Raw genomic sequence first — 25,334 nt, 5'->3', positions numbered from 1 at the left:
TTACACCATGAAACACAAGCTTGCCTAAACCATGGCTGTTGAAAATTTTCATGCCATAATTTCATTCGGTAATGGTAAGAATTTTTTTCGTTTAAGTAAGTGTTCTTTCATGCCAGCATTCTGTTTACGGAAGAATTACAAACAAAAATTATTGATAATTAAGGATCCTTCTAAATCACCAATTCTCGCAGTTTTCGCAATCAGAACAAGCTCAAACAATCAGATCAAGCCCAGCTCAAATATCAAATGTTAGAGGTAAAGAGCATTGCATGCCTCACCATCCAAGGAGGAGGAGTTTCAAAAGAGCCATTCTGATATAGAGGCCGTTCTTTGCTTGTCTAAAATAGGCCGCTCTCGGATCCACATCGACATCAACAGTTATCTGCGGTTATTCGAGGGTTAAAGAATATTGTTAGATCAGTGAGCTTACAAAAGCATGGTAAATACTGAACAACCAAATACTCTGAGGCAATGATCAAGTTGGTAAGCAACTATTTGGTCATGTAACCGATTCAATTAACGTTACTAGAGCACAATTAGGTCTTTCGTAGGCAAGTCGAATGTCCCTCAGAGGATCAATAGCTTACTTCATCAAGCCTCGGTAGAGGGTGCATGACGACAGCATGCTTTGGCATCACCTCCAGTATGCGACGATCCACAATGTACTTGCCTCGAGCTTCTTCATAAAGATCGATTCTTTCTCCAAACCGTTCGCGTTGGATGCGAGTTTGATAGACAACATCACACTTGTTAGCCACATCGATTAAATCTGCACTTTCTTCCCACTCAATCCCCATGGATGTCAAATAATCTTTTATGTCATCCTGAAAAAAGCAATCATAAAAAAGTAGGCTCATATACTGTCAAAAACTAAAGGAACATGATTTATAGTTTATACTGTAAATACTACCTTCATATTCACCACTTCAGGAGAGACGAAGTAGATCTTCACGTCTTTATACTTGGCAAGTAAGTAAGCAAGGGAGCGCACTGTCCTGCCATTAGCAAGATCCCCTACAAGCCCAACTTTGATGCCATCCAATTTTCCTATCTCTCTTTCAATGGTATAAACATCTAAAAGAGCCTGTTGACAAAAGTCCCAGAAGCAAAGTGAGTAAACATAAAGAAAATTACCAGGATTTAATCTCGGAGTAGCCCTTGGCTATTTAAGATGTTATATTTATGCCATACTTGCTGCTAATTGTAGTTAGACATGCAGCCCTAGGACCTATGAGCAGCTAGCCTGACAGCATTGACTAAAACTATAGGCCAGGCTGGGCAGGAGTCCTGCAGCCCGTTTGAGCTTAATAATTTCTCGATTTTTGAATGTAAACCCTGCAGCCTTCAAGCTTAGGCAGGATGCACCATAATCAGCACAAAGTGCTGGCTGAGATGGGCCTATCTTTGGCCGGAATGAGCTTCTCAGTCCTAAAGCAACAGCCCGGTCCAGAGCCTAAAATGGGCTAACAAATCACGCTGGCCCGACCCAAACCCATTTTGCATCTCTACTTGTAGCGAGTTCGCCACTCAAATGCAATAAGGAAGAAGTTTATCCATACTTGAGTTGGATGTTGCCCAGGACCATCTCCAGCATTGATGACAGGAATACCAGCAGTGGCTGCAGCTTTTTTAGCAGCTCCACTCTCAAAGTGCCGCATAACAATTATGTCCGAGTAACCCTCAACGGTTCTTATAGTATCTGCAAATCAAGATCAAAGTCACAAGCAATTATTGGTAAACAACACCTACAGACCTGGTAAAGTAAATGAAAGTGATTACCTTCAAGCGTTTCTCCTTTAGCTGCCGAGGAAAATTCCCGCGCATTTTCAGTTGTTAAGACTTCCCCACCTAACCGTTTCATGGCAGACTCGAAGGAAAGCCTTGTCCTAGTAGAGGGTTCATAAAAGAGGGTAGCCATCAGATAACCTTTCAGAATTTGGCTTCCTGATGAATTCTTTTTAATCTTCTCCATATCTTGTGCAACTTCGAAAATAGCATTAAGAATATCTCTATCAAACTGTTGAGCTTCAATCACATCATCAAGTTCAAACTTCTTCCCCACTGTAAAAGGTGGATTATCCGTTTTCACTGCCCGGCAGAGAATTCCATTCCTTTTTGAGTCTCTCCCTGGTTGTTCCAATTTCATCGATTCCTCATCGTGTAAGAATCTTGGATGTCTGAGATACATTGACCCGTAACAACCCAATTGTTTGCGTGTAAGATTTACATAATTGCACATGAGATTCTTGTAGGATGTCTTTGTTTCTGGAGAGCACATTCCCTCTCGGAATGAGCATGTAAACAAAGAAGAAGCAGCCATTGCCATATTCGTAAGATTGGCTCGATCAAATTAACTCCTTTTTATCAAGCACTTTCAAGTCCCTATATTTCCAAAAAAAAAACAAAAAGAAAAGAAAAAGATTAGTTCAAAAAACTGTTAAAAGGTTTTACAAATTTATGAATTCATAACTTTAAAATGTTAAACAAGCATAATGAAAACCTCATCTTTTTCACAAGAACAGAAGTTGGACATGACACCAACATCTAACATCAGAATTATTATGCCTGGCTAATCAATACTTCAATGTCCGAAATTTTAGTAACATGTAAAACATTGTTATACAAAATAGATCATATTAATTTCAACGTCAAAAACAATGTAGAAACAAAAGACCAGAACAATTAAACCCTCTTCAACTTTTTTCTAATACTTAAACATAGCAACAAAAGACACAGAAACAAAGGCACATTTTTATCAATAGCTAGAGCACCAAAGAATATATATAACTAATTAAAGCACAATTATATTATAACGTAACCTCAATCACCAAATAACATTTCCAGAGATCGGATTCATACTAGTGAAAAATTTAGTAAAGTTCAAATATTTACAGGATATAAACTTTCAGAATTGTGCAACTTTTAGAAGTTCAAATATTTACCAGAAATCCGGTTTAGAATTGAGCAACTTTAACAAACATAAATCTGACTCAGAACAATGAAAGTTTAACAAAGTTCAAACAGAGCCGGCTTAACCCTAAGGCAGGTTAAGCGGCTGCTTAAGGCCCCAAAGTTTTAGCCTACAATTTAGGCCTGTTTCTATTATATTTTTTGGGCATGTGATGTCTATGGTAGGGGGAGCTTTTTTTCCTCTGCCGGTAGGGTGAAATCCAACGATCCATATTAAATCTTAGTGAAGGTTTATGTAGTCTCATTCACATCGGATTGTAGCCTATATTTAAAATAAAATAAAAAACTGAAGAACGTAGTGTTTTTTTTAGAATGAAGAACAATAGTTTAGTACGCCCAGAAAGTAAAAACCAACCTTAAAATCATGAATTTTCCTCGCAATCCAAAACTCAGAATCTCAACAGCCCAGAAACAAACAATTCAAGCAACAATGATCAAATTATCAAATTGTATGAATTAAGACAACTCAGAAACCTTCAAATTATCAAATTTTCCTTGCAATCAACAATTCCAAAGAATTCAGACAACCCAGAAGCCAACCTTCAAATTTTCAAAATTGCTAAACTGGTTGATTTCGAAACAAGCAAATCCAAGTCCCTAAACTGGGTGATTTTAGAATCAAGAGAGGAAAAAGTGAATGAGATTATGGTTTTGTTATGTCCAGTTTCCGAATCTATTGTTCGCTCGAAAATTCCTTCATTTTCTTCTTCCCCAAACACCTCTTCTATATTCTCGTGACAAATATGAACTCTGCAAATTGTAGACATAATAATAACTTACACAAAATTCAGAAAATATTAACGATAACAATAATCATATTAGTAATAATCCATAAAGTACAAACTAGATTTCCCTTTTCCAAAAAAAAGAAAAAAAAAAACCCAAAGACTAGAGAGAAACCTGCAAATTAGGGATTGGGTCTGCAAATTTGCGTTGGGGAAGGAAGGTTTTTTTATTTTTATTTTTATTTTTTATTTTTTAAATCCAATTCAGAACTGTGAAACTTTCATTAAAGTTTACGTCTTTACATACAATTCCTCTCAAATGGACGGCACAAGGAGAAAATTTTCAACTATGGAAAACAAAACACAGAAAAAATGAGGTTAACACTCTGAAAAATAATTAAATTAAGAGACAAAAAAAAAATCTTAAACAAAAGAAGAACTCCGGCTCGTAGAACCATGAAAAAAGAAAAAGAAGCTTTGGCTTTGGTTAGTTGGCTAGAAAATCGGAAGTCATATTCCAAAATGGAAAACCAACATTAACAAAATCAAATAAATAACAACTGATTTTAGTTAAGAATTGTAGGAAAATACCAGGGAAACTTACTCGTTGAGTTATGTCGGAGTGTCTTTTCTCTTTTCTGTTTGTTTGCCGGGAAAAGTAATGGGAAAGTAAAACCTTCAAAGAAAGATAGGGTTTAAGGGGTAAACTAGTAAATAGAAAAGGAAAACAGAACGTTGTCGTTTTGTCATTGACATCACTCTATTTTGTTAAATCATAAAGAGACCCCTCGTTTAAAATGTATTATACTAACACCCTCGAGTTAGACAATTTACATGTACATCTTAAAGCCCGTTTGGTTCCGTCCCAAAACCAATTTTTATGATTTCAGAGAAATGAATAATGGGAAAATGTAGTAAAGAGTAAATTTATAAAAACTAAATTAAGTAAATTATAGATTTTAAAACCATCTAAATTAAATAAAAGTAAATTGTAGATTTTAAAACTATTTATTAAAGTAAATAGTATATTTTAAAAGACATTTACAAAGTAGACTATTATTTATTTCAAAGAGTTTTAAAATCTGCTATTTATTTAATTTAGTTTTATAAATTTATTATGTATTATAGTTTTTCTAAGATAATTACCTGTAACATTATCTAATATTCCCTAAGCCTGTAGCGAGAGGAGAAAATAGGCTCATTGCTTATTAGATGCGTAGATTACACATTAGGGTCTCGTTCGCTTTACAGATTCGAGTTTTCAATTTAAACTGAGGTATAACATTTTCTGAGAGTTTTTACCTGTAGAAATATGAAATGAAAACTCAAATTGGTGAAATGAACGAGACCTTAATTAGTGTCCAACCAATCAAATCACACTACATTATCCTATGATAAGTATACAAAATTAATTAAAAAATAATTTAAATTTTTTACATGACATGATGTGAGATGATTGGTTATACACTAATTAAGACACTAAAATTAGACAGAATATCTAACTCCATAAATTCTGGCTATGCCCAAACCAAAGATTGTAAGTCCCAACTTAATTCGGATAATATGAATTAATTTAAAGAAGCTATGAAATGGTTTTTTTAAACTGCAAAACAACCTAAGAACTTAGATGTATATACGAGTGTAACGAAATCTCCATTTGGGTGCAGCAGGTGGTGGTTGGTAGTGGGCTAAAAAATAAAATAAAATAATTAAAACAAAATAAAAAAGTAAACACAATTGTAAGTTTTTGTTGCCAGTAAATAGATTTACTTATCTATAGCAGTCCCACGTCGTATACAACCGACAAACTTTTAACATAAATAAGAGTTTTTCGTGTGAGATAAAGAAATAAAGCTATCGTTAGTTTGTTATATTTATTTTTTCAATCTAATTTAATTTTAACCGGATTCAATGGTTAGAAAATTAATCCTATTAATAAAACGGTCTACGAAGAAACTCCCTACAACATAAATACTTGAATCTATAAGTGGACGTTTAGTTCATAGATTCAGAATCATAATTCATAACTATTTTTATTTTATGCGTGTTTTTTGTGAGAGAAAAATATTGTAGAGAACCATGAATTATGATTCAAAATCAGGGACGAATACAGGAAACAAACACCCCCTAAGTTTAACTGAAAGTACTTTTTTACTTTTTAATAATATACCAACGGTAGTGCTAATGCCAATGTCAAGTCATTCAGATACTTATCTGTGGCGAAATTGATGTCGACCCATACGAATGTGGTGAGAATGTGGTGAGCTTGTGGAAAGGACAATGAAGAATGCTACGAGAGATGCTTTCAAAGGTTATCTACCGTAAGTTAGGTCTCATTCATTTTATCAATTTGAGTTTTCAGTTTTAGATTTCTATAGTTAAAAAGCTCTCAGAAAATATCACATCTAATTTTTTTTGCTAAGTTAAAAACTTTAAAAAAATATCACATCTCAATTCGAATTAAAAATTTGAATCTGCGAAATGAATGAGGTTTAAAACTTTTCATAAGTTAAGACACCAAAATTTGGCCAGAAGATCTGGATCCAGAATTTATGCTTTGGTGACATTCTTATTTGGATTCAAAAATGGCAAACTTGTAGCCGTTGATACCGCTAGCATGACGTTTACTGGTTCCCCAGGTTTGACTTCTAGAATGATATGCACCCGCAATTAGAGGAAAGGAAGTTGTAGAAACTTATGACCCGTTTATTTTACTGATTTGAGTTTAGAATTTAAATTTTGTTATAGTAAAAAGTTCTCACAAACAGTCACATTTAACTTTTTTATTACAGTAAAAAATTTTCACATAAAGTTATATCTCAATTCAAATTAAAAGCTCGAATCAACGAACTAAACAGACCTTAATTTAATCACGTAATTAATGAATAATAAAGAAGCACGAAATATTTGTGAATGCCAATAAACTCTTATCATCTTTTTTGGTCCGTGCTTGTAGTAGTACTTTTGATTTATCATATTACAAGTGTCTCACATGAGGACAAGTTTTCTGTTGGTAGTTGTAGAAGCTTCCAAAGGACAATCAACCCATTAGTTACATTGTTTTTCAAGACATTGTATTGGGGGACTCACCAATATTGGGGGCGTTTTATACGTGGCAATATCAGAATCATGATAAAAAAAATAAACATTCAATTAATTTAATAAAAATTTGACCGGTGAATATAAGATATCTGAATAATAAGATCGAAATATATTAAAATTTGAACTTAAAATTTTCTGCTATGATATCTTTTAAGTTTATTGATCCATCTTAAAAACTTAAATTATTAAGAAGTGGATAAACAACAATTTTTATGTTTCAACACAGAAATCCTTCTTTAAATCTTGCTAGTGTTAGAAAACACAATGGGTTTACTAGTCTATGCCTACAAGTATACCACATATCATTATCTTTCATGTCTTTAATGTGAAACCTATTCTTAATCTTACATGTTTGAAAAAAGAAGGCAAATATTTTTTAGAGCGCGTGAGTCTGAATTTTTATTTTTTATTAATATTTTTTTAATAAATAATTATATTAGTTAAAATTGTATTAATCAATAATAAAGGATAAAAATTCAGATTCATACAGTCTAGTGATAAATTTAATGATTTTCTCTATATGTTTTCTTTATGGCTATGCTCTTCTTACAATTAAATCCTATGGATTCCCTGATCAAATCAATCTCTCTTAATAAGTTTTAGTCATATATAGGGAAGTGCCTAAATTTGACAAAAAATGACCTTTTTTTTTTTTTTATTTGGCTTCGTAATTGTATTGTTCTTCCACTATAAGTATTGTTATACAATATGGGTTTTACCACTACAAGCAATAAAAAAAAAAAAAAAAAAGAACCCCTAGCTTGAAGCGATTAAAGGTGTATTAAGAGAGACATGGTCAACTTCTAATCTACTCAGTTTAGCAAAAACTCCAACTAATGGAGCTGTATTATAAGTGCATGCTTCGGTCTGCATGTAATTCCACCTCTCATCTCTAAACTGATCATCACTGTCGGGCCCACCGACCAGGGCCCCATCTAGCACATTGGGGTTAGGATCATGGCGAGTATACCAATTATCATACCCCTGCGTGCACCCAATAAATCCCTTATTCTTCTTGTATGATTCAATAGATGCTCCTCTATGGTGCACCCTTTTAGGGTAGTTTAGGCCATAGCCCACTAAGTAGCTCGCAGCCATCGGATTAGAACCCAAGATGTAATCAATCTGTGATTTGGCAAAGGAGAAGATTTCTTGTGGGCCCACCATCCCTTTTGGGCAATCAAGCATCTGATTGGTGGTTCCCAAGTAATCAGAGTAGACCGTGAGTAGAAAGGCTGCGTTGGAGACGTATTGCATGTTGTTCCATTGGCGGGTGTACAGTAAGCCCCCTGGGGTGCGTCGCACGTTGGTCACATTGTTTTTGTTAAGGCAAGCACATATGTAATGCTCACCTTTTGAACGATATTCTTCAAGCACGTGCTTGTGCTTAATATTGTGCCTTTCTTCCTTCAACAACTGCAGAAAAGAAACGTACATGGGAATTAAGGAATGACATTAAAAAAAAAGTGTTTTAAGTAATGAACAAAGGTAAAAATTCTCTTTAAGAGCTTAGATCACACAAAAGTCTAGATCTTATGTCACAATGTGTATCTATGTGTACAAGAAGAAATGGGCATGATCGAAAAGAAGGCACAAAAAAAAAAAAGAAAAAAAAATTAAAAATCTTATTTTACGCTATTGATAGGAACTATTATTTTTAATTACTAATTAGTTTTTTAATGCTCAAATTTTTGAGTATTTGCACTAAAAATTTATCGCACACGACACAATTATTCCGAAATTAGACAGTCGAAAAACTTATCTAATAGTAAAACAATTGTTACTGATACGGTAAAATAACAGTTCCTACTATGAAAGTTCCATGAAAAAAAAGGGAGAGCTCAATTATATACCATTGAAGCAATGATTTGAACACCAACATACTTGACATCCCAACTAAACTCTTCCATGGTCCAAGTAATCCCTCCAAAAGCATAAGCATTTTCCAAAACATACTCCAAATATTGCTCTTTGCTTGTGGCTTTGTATAGCCACAAAGCTGCCCATAATAACTCATCCATGTAGCCACTTACTGAAGTGTAATATCCCTTGGCCACTCCAATACTCTCATCATATTTTCCTCTGTATTTGTCACCAAACTCAAACAACTACAAAACCACCAAAAGTGATAATAATATAAGCAAGGAGTGATAATAAAATTAAAAAAAAAAGTACTTTGGATAATTTATGACACTTCCAATAAGTATATTATACCAACTAAAACCATTTCAGTTTTGATAAACAGTACATACCAACGTAACTAATCCTGTTAATAAGATAAAAATAATCTCATTAACTAACTTACCTGTTGTGCATGGTGTAATAGTAGTTGGGAGTAATGTGGATTTGTTTCCCTAAACACAACGGAGGCCGCGGCCATCGCCGCGGAAGTTTCTCCGGCGAGGTCCGATCCGGGGCTGCTCTCGTCCACCTTGTAGGCTTGCCGTGACGTTGTCATGTCCTCCGGCCGCTGCCAGCAGTAGTGATCAGTGTCACCATCACCAACCTGAAAAAAGATAAACCATTATTAAGGAATTAATCAATCCCAATTAACACCGCCAAAATTGTTGGAACAAAATTTTCAACATGACCAATGTCAAATCCACGTGCCGCCGCGAGTGAGACACGCGCCAATCACGGTATCAACTAATTGACTTCTCTCGAGTTCAAAAAGCAGATTTCCCGGTGAGACACGCGTTCAAGCGCGTGGGGATTCTCCAGTATTTTGTCCAATTACCTCGGCCCATAAAACGTTGGGGTGAGTATGAGCCTTGATGAAGTAATCCGTCCCCCACTTGATTGCTTCCAGCGCGTGAGTGTACTCGCCGGCATCTTTAATTTGTTTTCCATATTCAATAACACCCCAAGAGAGCATTGTTATGGTAAATGCCATTGGCAAACCAAATTTCACATTGTCACCGGCATCATAGTACCCTCCCACCAAGTCCACCTGAATCCCAACAAAAAAAAAGCTATAAATTTGTTAATTCCCAGAATAAACGGGGATATTAGCAAAAACCTCTTATGTGTTTTTAAGAATGTTGTACATATTCCTTAAGTTTTACAAATAATGTTAAAACTTCTAAGGTTTACAGCATTTCTGAAAACATAGAATGGTTATAACATTTCGATAAAATACGGCGGGAGATTTTCGAAATAATGTATTGTACAAACCCCTTGTTCAAGGCCATCGTCGAGGCCGGAATGGTGGCGCCAAGTGACCCTTTGGTTGTGGGGTAAGTGTCCCGAGCGTTGAGACTCAAAGTAGAGAAGGCTCTTGGAGAGGGCTTGGCCGTAGAAGTGGACGGATTGGCATGAAGAAATGATGGCAAAGAAGGATAGAAGAGGAAGCCATTGATGAAGAAGAAAATTAGGGGTTCCTTCCAAGGCTATACCTTGCTTCTTCTTGTGCTTCATTTGGCCTCTCTCTCTCTCTCTCTCTCTCTCTCTCTCTCTCTCTCTCTCTCTATATATATATATACACACACACATATATACATTTATATATCCGTGCTTGGCACGTGATTGGCAAGGATTGGGTGTGGTTGAGAACATATGGACTTGAGTAGATGTCACGATGTTATTAGTTTTTGCAAGAGTCTTTATAAGACCTTGTTTTATTGTTAGGAATTTCGAGATGGATCTATTCTTACGTAATCTATACTCGAGTGCACTTGATGTATACCTCAAATTTGGTCATATATATCTGCAGCCTAGACTTCAAACATATGACCTTAATTATCATCAAAATATGTTGGATTAAATGGAATAATGCATGGAATGGTATATAGTGAGGAATCCTAATTCCTTTTAGCAATTGTACATGTCCCACTGTCCCCAATCATTATCATCATCAATATATAGATGTTATTATTATTTTGAGATTTATTGTATTACGATTTAAGACTTTATTCTTTGCATAACTCAAGTCACAAATCAAGTTTTATCTCTCACAAAAATTCAAATTTAACTTTTTTATTATATGCAAACATACGCTTAATTAGAATATTTTCATGCCTTGAAATTTCATTTTGACATCGTGCTACTTAAAACTTCAAATATATTTCTATACGTAACTTACGTTGATAATAACACGTGATTTTGTAGTTCACCAAAGAAAAAAAAAACACATGATTTTGTAGCACTATTTATTTCGTTAATTTCATGACACATGGTTTCCAAGGTGCGATTTAGTAACTGTATTGACGACGAGGAAGTTTATATATAGACCCCAATATTGAGTGCAATGTATCTAGAAGATCACTTCCTTGATTAAACAAAGAGAAAAAAAATTTCCTCTGTAAATGCAATATAGATCATTGAACGCAAAAATATAATTAACTAGAACGAGTATAATAAACTGCATCACAAAGTATGAGAGTCAAATCTTTTTTTTTTTGTTTTTGTCTTTTTTTCTTTTAAGATTAGTTGGAGTGAGCACCAATTGGCAGGCTAACAATTTGTGTTTGTGTATCGTGTTCTGCTGACACGATTACGAATTAGTGTCAATACGAACACGACACGATTAATAAATGCGTTAAGAACATAAACACGAACACGTAACATTTATTACATTGGTAACACGATACGACACGCGAACACTTTTATTAAATGAGTCGTGACGGACTGACATTAATATGATATGTTTATGATCCAACTAACAAAAAATAATGGATTTTTAATGAAGAGAAAATGTTGAAGTTATATATCATATTCAAAACTACTATTAATTGACTGTTAAAGATACTTTATAGTTAAATTAAGCAAGCATATGATAACAAAAATATAAATTCTCTAAAACTTCATAGTAATTAACACACATAAAAATATCTAATATTAAATATATACATGATAGTAATAAGTTATCATATATAAATGTCTTAAGCGTGTAAAGTGGGCTGACATAAATCCAGTTTATTTATTTTCGTGTTATTCGTGTCAACTTATTAACAGCCTAATTATTAAACACACGGTCTAAATTTATTTATCTCATGTCGTTTTCCTACCGCTCGAAATTGCCGGCCCTATCAATTGGGATGTAATTTCAATTCAAGTTTTAGTAAAGTGAAAGAAAAAGTTACTAGGAGGGAAAATATGGATAACTTATTTATCTTTCCTTTTTGATAATAAACCAACAGATATATCGCAAGGATGAAAAATTGATACCGGTGAAAATATTAGTACTCCATATTAAAAGAAATTTTGAGAAAAATATTGATATCGATAGAAATATCGAAAAAAATTATGGAAACTAGGAATATTTGTATTAACTAACACTTAATGTTTTTTTTGATATTTTAGAATATAAAAAACATAAAAAAATATATAAATTAATATGTTTATAAAAAACAATACACTAGGACCTCTGCAATGTTGATACTTTTACCGGCATTGACCTTAATTTTTCTTAAAATTTGTGATATTTCTCTGATATTTTTGAAATTTCCATCGGAATTTCAGAATTTTTAAGGTTATAATATATCTTTTGGGTGTAAAAACTGTTTCACCCAAATTTTTGATAAATTTTGATAAATATAGTAGAAATTCTTTGACAAAGAAAAATATTTCGGCACCTTAAATTTACTGAAATTTCAGTGAAAATTTTGAAAATAACGGAGAAATTTTCGTCCTAATGACTCACGTTGTAGCCATTAGTCTATGTTTTTTATTTTTTTTATTTTTTATTTTATTTTTTTAGCAAATGTACATGTGCTAGTAACCTTCATCATTATCTTCATCAATATAAATATTATATTATTATTATTATTCTAAGATTTATCTTATTTTGCCTTGGCTTTGGAACTATTTAATACGAGACGAAAAGAAGCTCTTTTCTCATATTATTTTTATGCTTTGAAATTTCATTTTGATATCCTGCTACTTAAAACTTAATATATTTATGTGGTTCGCACCATTTCTCTTTTGTACAGGGATAAAAAAAAAAAAAAAACTTGTGCTCTTCAATTACGCAACTTACATAACTTATCTTGATGCGTGATTTTGTAATTCACAAGAACAAGAAACACATGATTTTATAGCGCTATTTATTTCATTAATTTTATGATATGCACATGGTTTGCAAGACGACTTAGAAATTATATGTAATTCCTTGATTAACAAAAAAAAAAAAAAGTCTCCTATGTAAATGTAATATATAAATCAATAAATACAGAAATATAAGTTAGCTAGCACGAGAATAATAAACTGCATAACAAAGTATGAGATTCAAAGCTTAAAAAAAAAAAAAATATAGCGGGAATATGAGCACCAATTGGATATAAATTCAAGAAAGTTCGCTGATTTGAGTTTTTAATTCGAGTTGAGATGTGATTTTATGTGAGAGTTTTTATTGTAGTAAAAAAATTAGATGTGACTGTTTGTGAGAACCTTTTGCTGTAATAAAACTCAAATTTTAAACTCGAATAAGTGAAATGAACAAGGTCTGAGTAAATTGAAAAAGTTATGAGGAAGGAAAATATATGGATCACCTATTTATTTTTCCTTTTTGCTAATAAATCAACAGATCATATATGTTTCCTATTTGCTGATAAATCACCAGATATATCGCTCCTCATAGTTCACATTGAAGTGTACCAAGCAAATCCCACATGCGTGTGACTCAAGTTAGGCAAACAATCTTTGACAGGAAAAAAATAGCAGAGTATAATAATAATGTTAATTTTGATTTGATTTACAAAATAATATAATATAATTCCTTTCAACTATTAATGTTATATTTACTTTTTTAAAATTAATGTAATTCTCTTTATCTGTATTTATTAATTGTCTTTGTCTTACTTTTTTTATTTTTATTTTTTATGATGTTCATTGAATAAGAACAAAACTTCTGTAACACAAAAGCAACTGAATGCGATTAAAAAAAATTATATGTGAATAATGATACCTTAATATAATTAGCGTCCCAATGTTGAATTCATCAGTATAATTTATTGCAAAGCTATTCCCAATGTTAGCATCCAGCGTTATTAGAAACAATATAAAATATAAAGAGTAAATAACATAAACTAATATTATAAGGAATTTTTTGTTATTAAAAATACAATTTTTAGTAGGGGTGTTCACGGATTGCAATTCGCGTATTAAAAGTCAATCCGTGTTCGATCCAAAACCTTTGGAGATTCAAAACCTTTTGGATTTTGCTGATTGGATACACATATTCACGGATTTTACAGATTAGGTTCACAGATTTCACGAATTATGACCTTTAAAATTATAAATTAATAGACATCCATATAAAATAAAACAACATGAAATCTTCATCATTGATCACAACTCAAAGTTTGTGCATGTATTATTAAATATTTTATGAATATCATTGAAAATTTTACAACTATTTATGTAACCTTAAATATGGTATATAAGTGTTATATACTAGACGATAATATTTAAGGATAATAATCGAAATGAGTCCGTAATGAATTTAATTAAAGTTTAGAATCTTTAATTAAAATATTATTAATACATGTCATTCCCATTAAAATAGAATGAGCTTATCCACACCGTTGATATGAAGAGATGTCGAATGAGTGTATTTTACGATTATGTAAGATTGGGACACAAACACAATTTTACACCCCAAATGACATGTATAATTTTTTATACTAGTATAATTTATTTTGTCTTGTAAAAAAATGGTTTTAATAATTTCAAAAGTATCTTAAATGTCAATTCAACTCATGTTCGTTAACTGTTACAAAAAAAAAAAAAGTAAATGTATAAGTACCTATTACTTGATAATGAGTAAGGGATAAACTCGGGCATAGAGATAAGCACACATATAAACTTGTCTTTTAACTAGCAAATGTATTCATGAAAACTCTATTATCATTTTCAAAAGTAAAGTTTATTGTCTAATGATCTTGTCATTTTAAAAGTGCAACAATTTCGTTGACATATGCTTTAATTGAGCACATTCTTGTTGTCGTATGTGATTAATATTAAATCCATATTAATCACTATTTGAGTACCACAAGCTCTCAAAATTGCCACCGGCTGTCCTAATCATTTTAAGATTGACCCCTTCTAGGAGGGTATTTGCCAACTCAAGATATTCTCAACCACCTTAAATTGTTTTCTGTCGACAGCTATATTTTACTTCATTCAAACAGTTGTAAAATCAAATAGTTATTAATTTTTTTTAAATTTTCTTCTTTACTCTACTATGATTCTTATACTATCTTATACTCATAAAAATCAATACCAATATATATATATATATATATATTGATATTGGGGTTTTTATTCTATACCATAAAAATTAGGGTTTTTAACGTAATTCATCATCCCGAACTTGTTATGGTTTAACAAATTACCCCTCAAAATTTTGATTTTAACAATTAACTCTTCAAATTTATAATATTGTTGCAATGTTTCCATTTTAATTGGCTCAAATGTTTTTATAAGATTTAAAGGATTAAAAGTTAAAGAATTGAAAGATTTGTGTTACATTCGAATTAGGATGTTAGAATTTTTCATCAAACATGCATTTTTTATGTTAATTTAATAAAATTATCGTTATAATATGACATATTGTAACAATTTTATAAGTAAAAGGGTAACTTGTCAAAATTAAATATTTACAGATAAATGTGTAAAATACCCTAAAAATCACATAGAAGAGTGAATTCAGAATATCTAAAGCAAATACAAATTTTGTAGTAGAATACAAAATATATCCTATTCGAATTGAAACCAAACTCAGTGAAGAGTCCATATTGGAGGAGTAATTTGCTCAACCCACCAAATAACTCTTAAAAAAACAATAAAAATAAAACACCAAGAGAATTCACTTTCTAGTTTCTATAAATACTACAAAGCCACGCGCAAAACACGGCGAGTGGACTATAAATTCTAATTTTGTATCATAATTTTAAAAACTATGATAGATATGGAATTTTTAATTATCTTTATCCGAATATACCACCATCATCTCAAGTAAATGATTGGAGAAATTCACAGTTTCTAATTCATAAAAATACAGTGGGAAGGGATCAACAAACCTTCATGTTGCACATTCATAATTTTGTTCAATATTATTCAAATAACATCTAATAATACCAATATTGTTTAAATTAAGATGAGATCCCGACTATGTTTGAGCTTCATAGAACTTCATTTTAATATTAAAAAATGTAATATGTATGAGATTCTTTTATGTAAAATTTATTTATTTATGTATCTTTTTAATGTTGATGTTATTAAAAAGTATCAAAAATATGTTTTAATGTAAATTTTCTTCATTTTCATAAATTTTTTTTGATATTGTCACTAATATCGATATTTTTTTAAATATTTTTGTAAGACTGGAGTATCAATATTTCTACGGACAGTTAGTTTTTCATCGTTGTTGCTGTGTAGTACAACAAAATTTCCACTTTTGTCTTCTTATGTGCAGTACTCTCTCTCCCCTCTCTTTCTCTCTCTTCATCTTTTCTTGCGTAGTACAAACACACAACCAAAACTATACAAACACACAACCAAAACTATACAAACACACACAGAAACCAAAACTACAAATACACGCGCGCGCGCACACCCAAACACACACAACCACAACCAAACCAATATTCATCAACCCCATTAATTCGCACCTTCCATTTCCTTCCCAAATGCCTCGTCTCCTCATTTTCTCTCTCCTCCTTCTCTCTCTCTCTCTCCCCTCCTTAGCTCACAGCGGCCACCACGACGACGGCGGCGACGAGAACGACGCCGTACCCACCTCTTCTCTCCACTCCACGTCCCTAATACTGACCAAAATATGGTGTTTGATACTGATTTTCGCTGCCACTTTTATCGGCGGTTTGTCGCCGTATTTCCTGAAATGGGACGAGAGGTTTTTGGTGTTGGGCACGCAGTTCGCCGGCGGAGTGTTTCTGGGCACGGCTCTTATGCACTTCTTGAACGACGCCAATGAGGCTTTTGAGGATTTGACGACAAAGGAATATCCTTTTGCGTTTATGTTGGCTTGTTTTGGGTTTTTGCTCACTTTGCTTGCGGATTGTGTCGTTTCTCATGTGTTTGATAAGGAGATAAACGGTGGGAATGGCGATGTTGAGGTTGGAGGTAAGTGGGTTTTTGTGTTCTGTTTGCTTGATGGGAAAATGGGGTTTCTTTGTTTTTCACTCTGTTCTGTTGGAATTAAAGATTTGGTTTCTCTTCTTTTTTCTCTTTTTGGAAACAAGAGATACGCGTTTTTGTTTTACTCTTACACTTGGAAAAATGTATGAATTTGTCATAGTTTGGTGAATTTAAAGACTATATTGGTAAAAGAAAAAAATTGGGGCTATTTTGTAATCTAAAAAGTTTGAGGGAGAAATGTGCCGAAAGGCTATTACTTTTTGAGAGCCATTTGATGAAATGACATAATCAGAAAGTTTCTAGCAGCAAAATAAAACTATGATTGATCCGTTTGGTCAATTTTGATTAGGTCTTGATGGAGTCCATAGGATTTTGATTTTCTTTTAAATGAAAGGTTTTCTTACAGAACTTTGATGATTGAACGTGTTGGTTTATTTATTTATTTACTAGTATTATTTTTATTTTCTATAAACAATGTTTCTAAAGAGTTAATCGCGTTCGAATGCTTTGTTGTAATTTTTATAAAATAAATATCAAAAGGCTAATTAATCTCAACGTGTGTGTGTGTGTGTGTTTGTCTGTTGATATCATATTAAAATTTATCTTTCTTTGTTTTTTGTTCTTCATTGCAGGGAGTATTGAGAAGGGCAAGGCTGGACAAAATGGTGGAACCCCACAAAGCCATTTCCAGGTGTTAATATTTGAACTTTATTTTTATCTTTTATTAATTTTAGGAAGTGTAATTTAAGACATAACGTGTTATAGCTTTAGTTTTATGTTTATGAGATTCTCCTTTATGCCTCAACAGAGCCATGACACTAAACCCCATGCAAATCCAGCTGCTAGTGTTGCAACTGTTGGTTCATTAGGGGACAGTATTCTGTTGATTGTGGCTCTATGTTTTCACTCCCTTTTCGAGGGAATCGCCATCGGAGTAGCGGAGACAAAAGCCGATGCTTGGAAAGCTCTTTGGACTATTTCTCTTCACAAGATATTTGCAGCCATTGCCATGGGAATTGCCCTCCTCCGGATGATCCCGAACCGTCCTCTGTTATCATGCGCAGCCTATGCATTTGCCTTTGCCATTTCTAGTCCGATTGGTGTGGTAATCGGGATAATAATTGATGCCACGACACAAGGTCCCGTGGCTGATTGGATCTTCGCGATATCCATGGGCTTGGCTTGTGGGGTGTTCATCTATGTGTCCATAAATCATCTTCTAGCCATGGGCTATACCCCTCAGAAAACGGTTTATGTGGACACTCCTTTTCTCAAGTTTTCGGCTGTGTTGTTTGGTATTGGCGTTATTGCTGTTGTGATGATCTGGGACACTTGAAATTAAGTACTGGTCTAGTATTTTGCCATTAGTTTGCCTGTGATAGCCACTGAGACAGGGAAGAAGGTATTGTTGTGTTGTGAAAATTAATTCTTAGTGCAATGCAATGCTATACGGAAATATAGTCAGTGTAATACTACTAAAGAAATCTAATTTTTTTCTTGGGATATTGTCTATATCCCCCAATTTTTTCTTGCCTGTGATAGCCATCTTTTCTGCAATGAAAACTCAAAAAGTTGAAAATGAAGCAAAAACTATTTGCATGTAAATTACATATAAAACAAGAAAAACCACAAGTCTCAATCAATTCTATTAGAAGTGATTCTCTCTTTCCTTGCCCCTTGTCATTTCTCACTCGCAGATATTTTTCGTAGAAGTGCTTCGAAAATTGGAAAGTATACTGTTCAAATCTGAAGCAGGAGCAAAACATGTACAATAAATCAAGAGCTCAAAACATGCAACAGATACAAGTAAACAAAGAGATCAAAAGCACACAACAAATCAAACAATCAAGAAGTCAGAATTTGTTAACGGGGTTTGGCCAAAGAACTGGCTACATCCCCGGGACTCAGTGTGCAGAGTCTGATCTTATTGCAAGGATCCAAATTACACACTCAAAATGCCTAAGCAAAACAGACTAAAGCCAACAGAGTGAACCAGTGAATTACATCGATGATCAAGTACCCTTACTTATACAGATACAACAATCTCTATATAATTACATAAAAGACAACATTGACTTGTAGTCCGAGCAATCGGCATTTGAGATCCAAATTATGCAGCACATCAGCAACATTAACTCTAACATTACAGATCAACAATGCAGCCTGCAGAAACTAAAGGTGGCACATTTTATATTAAAGAGTTTGAACTATAACAAAGGGTTCATAAGAAAACTAGGATTAGTTTTCGAGAAAATTCTTACCAATTCATTCGCTAGTTCAAGAGCAAAATACAGTGGCACAAGTCCCCTGCTTCAACAGAAGCGAAAACTAGTGATGCAATTTCACTTGTTTTTCTGTTTCGATTTCACCACCTTCTTCTTTAGAATGCGTCATGTACAATTGATAAATATTCCAAAGATGCTTAACTTGTACTAAGAATTGGCAAATCTCGAAGGCAAGTTGCACAACCCATGATGCTGCAGCTCCTAGAAAGTGTCCTGCTGTAGAAAGTGTCATGCTGAAGCTAAAAATAAGGTAACATGGTACGATTGAGAGATTAAGCAAAAACAGAAAGGGGATTACACAAAATAAGGTTCTGACCTCTGAATATTTAAGAAGAAACATTAGTAGACATTCCTCCTGGAGCCTTGCGTGTGGCTGATTCTGATACATCTGCAGAGATTAATCACATCCATCGGTTTGTTCTAAGGTCACGAATTCCTCTATGATTCTTATATTAGACTGTTGATAACAAAATAAAAAGAAAGTACCACAATTAGAAAGCTAGTTCCTCTCTAATGTTTCAATGCCATTCGTGAGGAAACGTAGCAGACAATCACTCGTTCCAAAATCTGTTTAGTAGTTGCAATAGTGGTTTATGACAAGATGAAAAATACAAGACAGTCTGCATAAGATCTTGGTTGAGTTATAGAACCTTACAGAGAAACATTTATGAATTATTGGAAATTCTAATTTTTTATCATCTATATAAGAAAATGGTATAAATCTTTTATAAGATAATGTGAATGTGTCATACTCTAGTGGTACAAAAACTAAATAACAAATTATTGACAATTTCTAAATTCAAAGACGACTTAGATTTGCAGCAACATAATGGACAAAAGATAATTTTGAATGGAGCAACATAATGGACAGCAATTCAGTTCAAATCAAAATTTCATCATAAACGACTAGTAGTAAAATATACCAAAAATACAAGATCCTGAGTACCAACAAATGTAAGAGCAAATTAATCAATTCTTATTAAGTAAAATGGAACAAAATTCACAATGGAAAGATGAAATTTTCAAATAACCTCCACAAACTAACTCTAAGAAAATTCACACAGAAATATGAAAAGCAAAGCAAAAAAACAAGTGTCTTAACTTGTGTACAAAAAGAAGAAGAAGAACGCTAAAGTAACAGGGAAATATATATAGAAGAAAAAGAAACAAATTTATCAAATGTTATTAACTAAAGTAGAACGAAATTTAATATTTATAATACCTGAAGAGATGATTGGAGCACACTGAGGATGGGGAGGGACAGAAATGCATAATGCTTTCTCATACTTTTTCCAAATTGATTGTTATGTTGGGGATGTGCTGAATCTTGGGCCAATCTTCCCCTGTTCCTCTTTTGCACCGCTCATTTAACAGAGGACAATTCAAGATGAATAAACAAGTAAGAGAACGGGGAATCCCTTTTTCTGGCAAGCTCTCTAATTCTATGCAGTTAGATATATCCAATTGTTGGAGGGAGGTGAGTTGCTGAAATCCTTTTCCGTTTAGGGCTTTAAGGTTTCTGAAGTCACAGATTATAAGAGAAGTCAAAGTGGATGGAAGCAGCCCTTCCTCTGGAAATGAATCCACCGCTTCTTCAAATTGACATCCATCGAGCCATAAGCATTGAAGAGAGGAGAGTCTTTGCAAATCCCAATAGTTGAGTATTGGGCAACTATTGATTAGAAGTGCCTTTAAATTAGAGGGCAAGCCCATTGTTGAAAATGACTCTAATCTTGGACAAACCACTAAACTTATAAGTTTAAGAGAGGGACATGCGGAATCAATCTCTACTTGACTTATTGGAAATACACTCACCATTTCTACACATTTACCAATTTCAATTCTCTCCAAGGAGGGAAAACAACCAGCGGGTAGTCCAACTTTTAGTTTCTTACAGGATCTGAAAAATATATCCTCGAGACGAGGGAAAAGTTCTCCTCCTTGCTCAACTCCAGCAAATGACCAATTCTCCAACAGATCCATATTACAAATTATTAAGCTTTCTAAGGATGGAAATGGCTTTGTCAAGGAAGTACCATAAAAATCATCTCCTATGCTTTCCAACCCATTCATATACTCAATCCTTAGCTTTCTGAGGGAAGGTAGTTGCCCAAATGAGGGCAACAAGCAACAACGTTCACAATGAATCAGAAAAACTTCAACCAAGTCACTAAATGATTTATGTGCTACCCAATCTGGGAATATTGTACCCCTGTAACCTCTGATTTCGAGTTTCTTCAGCTTTCCATGCGGTTTCAACGCATCAAGCACTTGTCTTTCTTTTGTTGAATCATCAATCTCTCCATACTCCCATTCTAAAATAAGCTCAGAAAGATGCTCTTTGTTCTTCAAATCAGCCTGCTTCACGTCCCCAACATCCACCACGTTTTCAAGTCCTGAAATGCAAAGACTTCCACGCAAACACTGTAGCTCTCCCAACTCTTTGATCCTAGAGCCACCATTTTTGCCCAAGACAAAATCACTTAACGTCTGTAGATTTTTCAACTTGCACATCTGTGGCGGCATCTCTTTTAATGGCGTTCCTTTGATCACGAGATGACGTAGGTTGATTAAGCAACACATGCTAGTTGGCAATTGTGTAATTTCTACACAATTTAACAACAACAGTGTTTGCAAGTTGTATAGAGTACAAATTGAACTTGGAATTTCTTTGACCTTCGATTGAGATAAGTCCAAGTACCTTAAATGTTTCAGATTACCAATTGAATCTGGCAATTCATTGATATAAGATTCAGCTAGAGAAAGAACTCTTAGGCATCCTCCAGCTCTTAGCAATAGTTCATGAAGGATACTTTGCGTCACCTTTGAATATGGCAATGCTAGGAATGTGCGCAAGCACTTGAGTTTGCTCAAACCCTCTAACTCTCTCAAGTCTGTGGACTTTTTTCCATATGAAAAATGACCAGTCTTGTTCATAAGGTTGCATGAGTGATCATTACAGCCATCTGATAAATGACAAAACTCACCCGACACACTTACAGCCAAATCATGGATTAGGTCGTGCATAACGAGAGTTGATTTATCCCAACTAGATTGCTGGAAGTATGATCTTGCTTTCAATGCATTCAAGTACTCTACTCCAATATCTTCCATCCGTTTTCCTTCTTGAGGTTGCAAAAGCCCCTCTGCCATCCACAACCAGATTATGTAATCTGTATCGCTTTCACGAAATGGATAATCTTTTGGAAATATTGATAAGTAAGCAAAACAACGCTTCAGATGTGCTGGTAGAAAATGGTAGCTCAAACACAACGCTGGAAGAATTTTGGGGTTGTGATTTTCCTGAAACTTCAGCTGCCATATGTCACTTCGCAATATCAATCCCCATTCTTCTGGATGTGTAGAGCGTAAAACACCAGCAATAGATTTTACTGCCAGAGGAACGCCCTTGCACCTTTCCACAATTTCAATGCCAATTTCTTGCGAATCCGCCACTACACTGGATTCCGTATTGTCAGAGACATGCTTTCTAAACAAGTGCAAACAGTCATCATTAGATAATGTCTTCAGGTCATAAGCTCGAACATTACGGATCTTTGATGCTACGATCATACTCCGAGTGGTCACAATGACTCTGCTTCCTTGCGCATCAGATTTTAAAGGGCTCTGTAAAAGCTCCCAAAATTGATAATCCTCATTCCAAACATCATCAAGAACATAAAGAAATTTCTTCGCCATCAAAAACTTCTTCAATTCTTCTTGAAGGTCATACAGGTCCTTCGTATCAGAGTTTCTTTTGGAGGTTTTCCCGAAAAGTGCTTTCGTTACTTCGAATACATCGCACTCTTCCGTACCCACTCTGTCAAGTCAAAATGTCCCCGAACCCTTTTATCATTATAAAGAAGCTGTGCAAGGGTAGTTTTGCCTATGCCACCCATTCCCACTATAGCAATCACGGATAGGTTGGGACCCCCAGCATCATTTGACAACAATAACTCGATAATCTTCTCTTTGTCTTTCTCCCTTCCATAAACATCAGATTCTTCAGCCCAAGGGGCAGGTAGTCGCCGTAACAGTCTTTTCTGATCACCTTCTTTCAAACCAAGGAAAAGTGCTTGATCCGAAAGAGACTTTAATCTGCTAAGGATATCCTCTATTTCGGATCTTACAGTGTTCTCAAATGCACCGAAAAATGTTGAAATAGAGTTGATAAACTTGCTAGCTCTGCTTCCAGATTGATCACCAGCTTCCACCTTGCGCCGCAGAGCTTCGGTGTTGATTTCATCCATTGCGTGGTCTGCTTCATAAAGCACTTGTTTAAGATCATCAAGCCACTTCTTCACGTTTTCATCTGTGAGTTGTTTCACCTCAGCATCATTCATCAACTTATTAGCAGACAACAACCTGATCTTTAACTCGTCAAGAAGCTTAGCAAGGACTTTCTTTCCTCGGAAGAAGTTAAGGACCTCTTGAGTAGCCATCCTATCAAGCAAGACATTAAAGAAGCCGGAGAGAAGAGCACTTCCCACGAGTTCAGCCATGGTTTCTCTTCCTCAAAACCAACTGAAATAAGATGGAAATGATGGTAAGCAGTAAGCATTGTAGAGTATAATTATGAGCTTAAAAACAGTTACTAGCTATCAAAAGAAACAAAAAGAATCACTCCAATCTTTCCTATTTTTCCTACTTTTCTAGTGATACTTTTTATTATTATTATTTAAAAATTTTTTTATGATGGAGTGGTTGAAAGTTATATAAAATATTCTTCGTTTAATATTAACTCTTTGATTTTATTCATTTGCCTATATGAAGTTATTATTACTTAAGATATTTGCATAATAATGCTCTTCAAAATGTTGATGAGTTTCCTTAACGTTTGAAAAAACAGCTCTATCGACGTATAAAATACAAATATATTTCGTACAATTGCTTGTACAATATCATTAAATTTCAAGGATTCAAATTAGCGGCTAGAAGTTAGGTAGAGCTTAAAAACAACTACTTCAAATGAAATGACATTGAAATAAGAAAAATAAATTGACGAAAAAATTAAAGCAAATAATATATACTGTAACTATTTCTGTTCTTCAACCATGTTAATTTAGCCATATTTTTACATATTTTTCTTTTATTATTCAAGAGAGGGTCTAAAAATTAAAAATAAATATAAAAAAAAAAGCCGAAAACATTACAACGGAATTTAGAAAAAAAGATTCTTTAAAATGATTATTATATAAAATATTTTCCTAGACATATATCAGCGTGTGAAAGGAAGAATAAAAAATGCTGGACGTTTAAGAGTTGCAATATATATGTTTTGCTGGCAGCAATATATATATATATATATTTGGAACCACGTCACCACCCACCCCCTTAAATAATACCTTTTTTTTACAAATCTTGTTTTTTCAAAAAAAAAATATTACTGGTAACATCTACCATAATATATGTATATAAATTTTTTTTAAAAAATCAATTATACCTTAAGTTTTGGCTTTTAAGTATATCCTTATATAAAATCTCAATTAAACCAAAAATCAATTATCTCCTCCATATAACTTCACAAGTTTCATGACTCTTTAAACATTAAATTTAACTTTATTAGAAGAAGCTTATTTTATTTTATTTTATTTTATTTTTTGAAAAGAATGATGCAAATTGATAAATAGAGGTAAAAAAATTGTCGGACTGGAGTTATAGCTCAAAAAGTTTTGATTTAAATCACGGTCTACATCCAATATTTCATTATTAAAAAGAAAAAGAATAACAAAATATTCACGGAATTAAATCACATAACTATAAAGTAGAAGGTGAGAAGAAAGAGATATGCCTTTGGAGAATTAAGTGAAGATCTTAATGCTAGTTGTAAACAGGAGAAGATGACTTTGGTTGTAGCAATCTTTGTGCTTCTCTTTAATATATCTCCTTTGAATGATGAAAGTTTTCTCCTTCCAAATGATCTGAAATAAGATTGCTGATCTGGATGGGAAATCACTCTAGCGGAGAATAACAAAGACTTTTGCTCAATGAAAATATCACTGTTTTTCCTCACCTATCTTTCTCCCTCTTTTCCTACCCCAATTTACTCGTTCGGTGAAGACAATAATTTGTGGTTCCAAGAACTTGCAAGGTCCACTTAATTTTTTATGACGGAGTTGTTGAAGCTTAAAGAGATATATATATATATATATAT

General features: G+C 33.6%; 5 protein-coding genes across 7 annotated transcripts in view; 1 reads left to right on the top strand and 4 right to left on the bottom strand.

The window, feature by feature from the left end:
* Window positions 1-36: 36 nt before the first annotated feature.
* LOC21395678 (aspartate carbamoyltransferase, chloroplastic) lies at window positions 37-4,365 on the bottom strand. 3 transcript variants are annotated; one of them, XM_024165423.1, is made up of 7 exons: window positions 4,300-4,340; window positions 3,511-3,720; window positions 1,780-2,382; window positions 1,560-1,699; window positions 911-1,084; window positions 588-824; window positions 37-382 (listed from the first exon to the last, which is right to left on the bottom strand). In XM_024165423.1, the coding sequence occupies exons 3-7, from the start codon at window positions 2,324-2,326 to the stop codon at window positions 275-277; spliced, it is 1,206 nt and encodes a 401-aa protein (XP_024021191.1). In that variant the 5' UTR covers window positions 2,327-2,382; window positions 3,511-3,720; window positions 4,300-4,340; the 3' UTR covers window positions 37-274. The 3 variants fall into 3 exon arrangements, with proteins under 3 accessions (XP_024021191.1, XP_010096110.1, XP_024021192.1); XM_010097808.2 differs by lacking the exon at window positions 3,511-3,720 and having other exon boundaries at window positions 4,300-4,365; XM_024165424.1 differs by lacking the exons at window positions 3,511-3,720; window positions 4,300-4,340 and adding an exon at window positions 3,326-3,486.
* Window positions 4,366-7,553: 3,188 nt separating this feature from the next.
* Window positions 7,554-10,214, bottom strand: LOC21395677 (endoglucanase 11). Its single transcript, XM_010097807.1, has 5 exons — window positions 9,972-10,214; window positions 9,535-9,747; window positions 9,103-9,303; window positions 8,651-8,905; window positions 7,554-8,213 (listed from the first exon to the last, which is right to left on the bottom strand). Exons 1-5 carry the CDS (start codon window positions 10,212-10,214, stop codon window positions 7,554-7,556), a joined length of 1,572 nt encoding a protein of 523 aa, XP_010096109.1.
* Window positions 10,215-16,336: 6,122 nt separating this feature from the next.
* On the top strand, window positions 16,337-18,344 carry LOC21395676 (zinc transporter 11). The gene is made up of 3 exons (XM_010097806.2): window positions 16,337-16,880; window positions 17,528-17,586; window positions 17,704-18,344. The coding sequence occupies exons 1-3, from the start codon at window positions 16,427-16,429 to the stop codon at window positions 18,229-18,231; spliced, it is 1,041 nt and encodes a 346-aa protein (XP_010096108.1). The 5' UTR covers window positions 16,337-16,426; the 3' UTR covers window positions 18,232-18,344.
* A 403-nt stretch (window positions 18,345-18,747) lies between these two features.
* Window positions 18,748-23,682, bottom strand: LOC112091530 (putative disease resistance RPP13-like protein 1). Its single transcript, XM_024165440.1, has 5 exons — window positions 23,138-23,682; window positions 20,403-23,000; window positions 19,497-19,637; window positions 19,157-19,393; window positions 18,748-19,067 (listed from the first exon to the last, which is right to left on the bottom strand). Exons 1-2 carry the CDS (start codon window positions 23,680-23,682, stop codon window positions 20,462-20,464), a joined length of 3,084 nt encoding a protein of 1,027 aa, XP_024021208.1. The 3' UTR covers window positions 18,748-19,067; window positions 19,157-19,393; window positions 19,497-19,637; window positions 20,403-20,461.
* A 1,175-nt stretch (window positions 23,683-24,857) lies between these two features.
* LOC112091529 (putative disease resistance RPP13-like protein 1) overlaps window positions 24,858-25,334 on the bottom strand; it is a 13,909-nt gene continuing 13,432 nt past the window's right edge. The window contains exon 2 of the mRNA XM_024165439.1: window positions 24,858-24,869. Within this exon, the coding sequence (XP_024021207.1) occupies window positions 24,858-24,869 (12 nt within the window). The remainder of the gene's footprint in view (window positions 24,870-25,334) is intronic.

Source organism: Morus notabilis, unplaced genomic scaffold, assembly GCF_000414095.1.
Source record: "Morus notabilis unplaced genomic scaffold, ASM41409v2 Scaffold1436, whole genome shotgun sequence".
NCBI classification, from domain to species: domain Eukaryota; kingdom Viridiplantae; phylum Streptophyta; class Magnoliopsida; order Rosales; family Moraceae; genus Morus; species Morus notabilis.
Note: the sequence above shows the minus strand (reverse complement) of the source record. Positions and strands in the feature narration are given on the sequence as shown.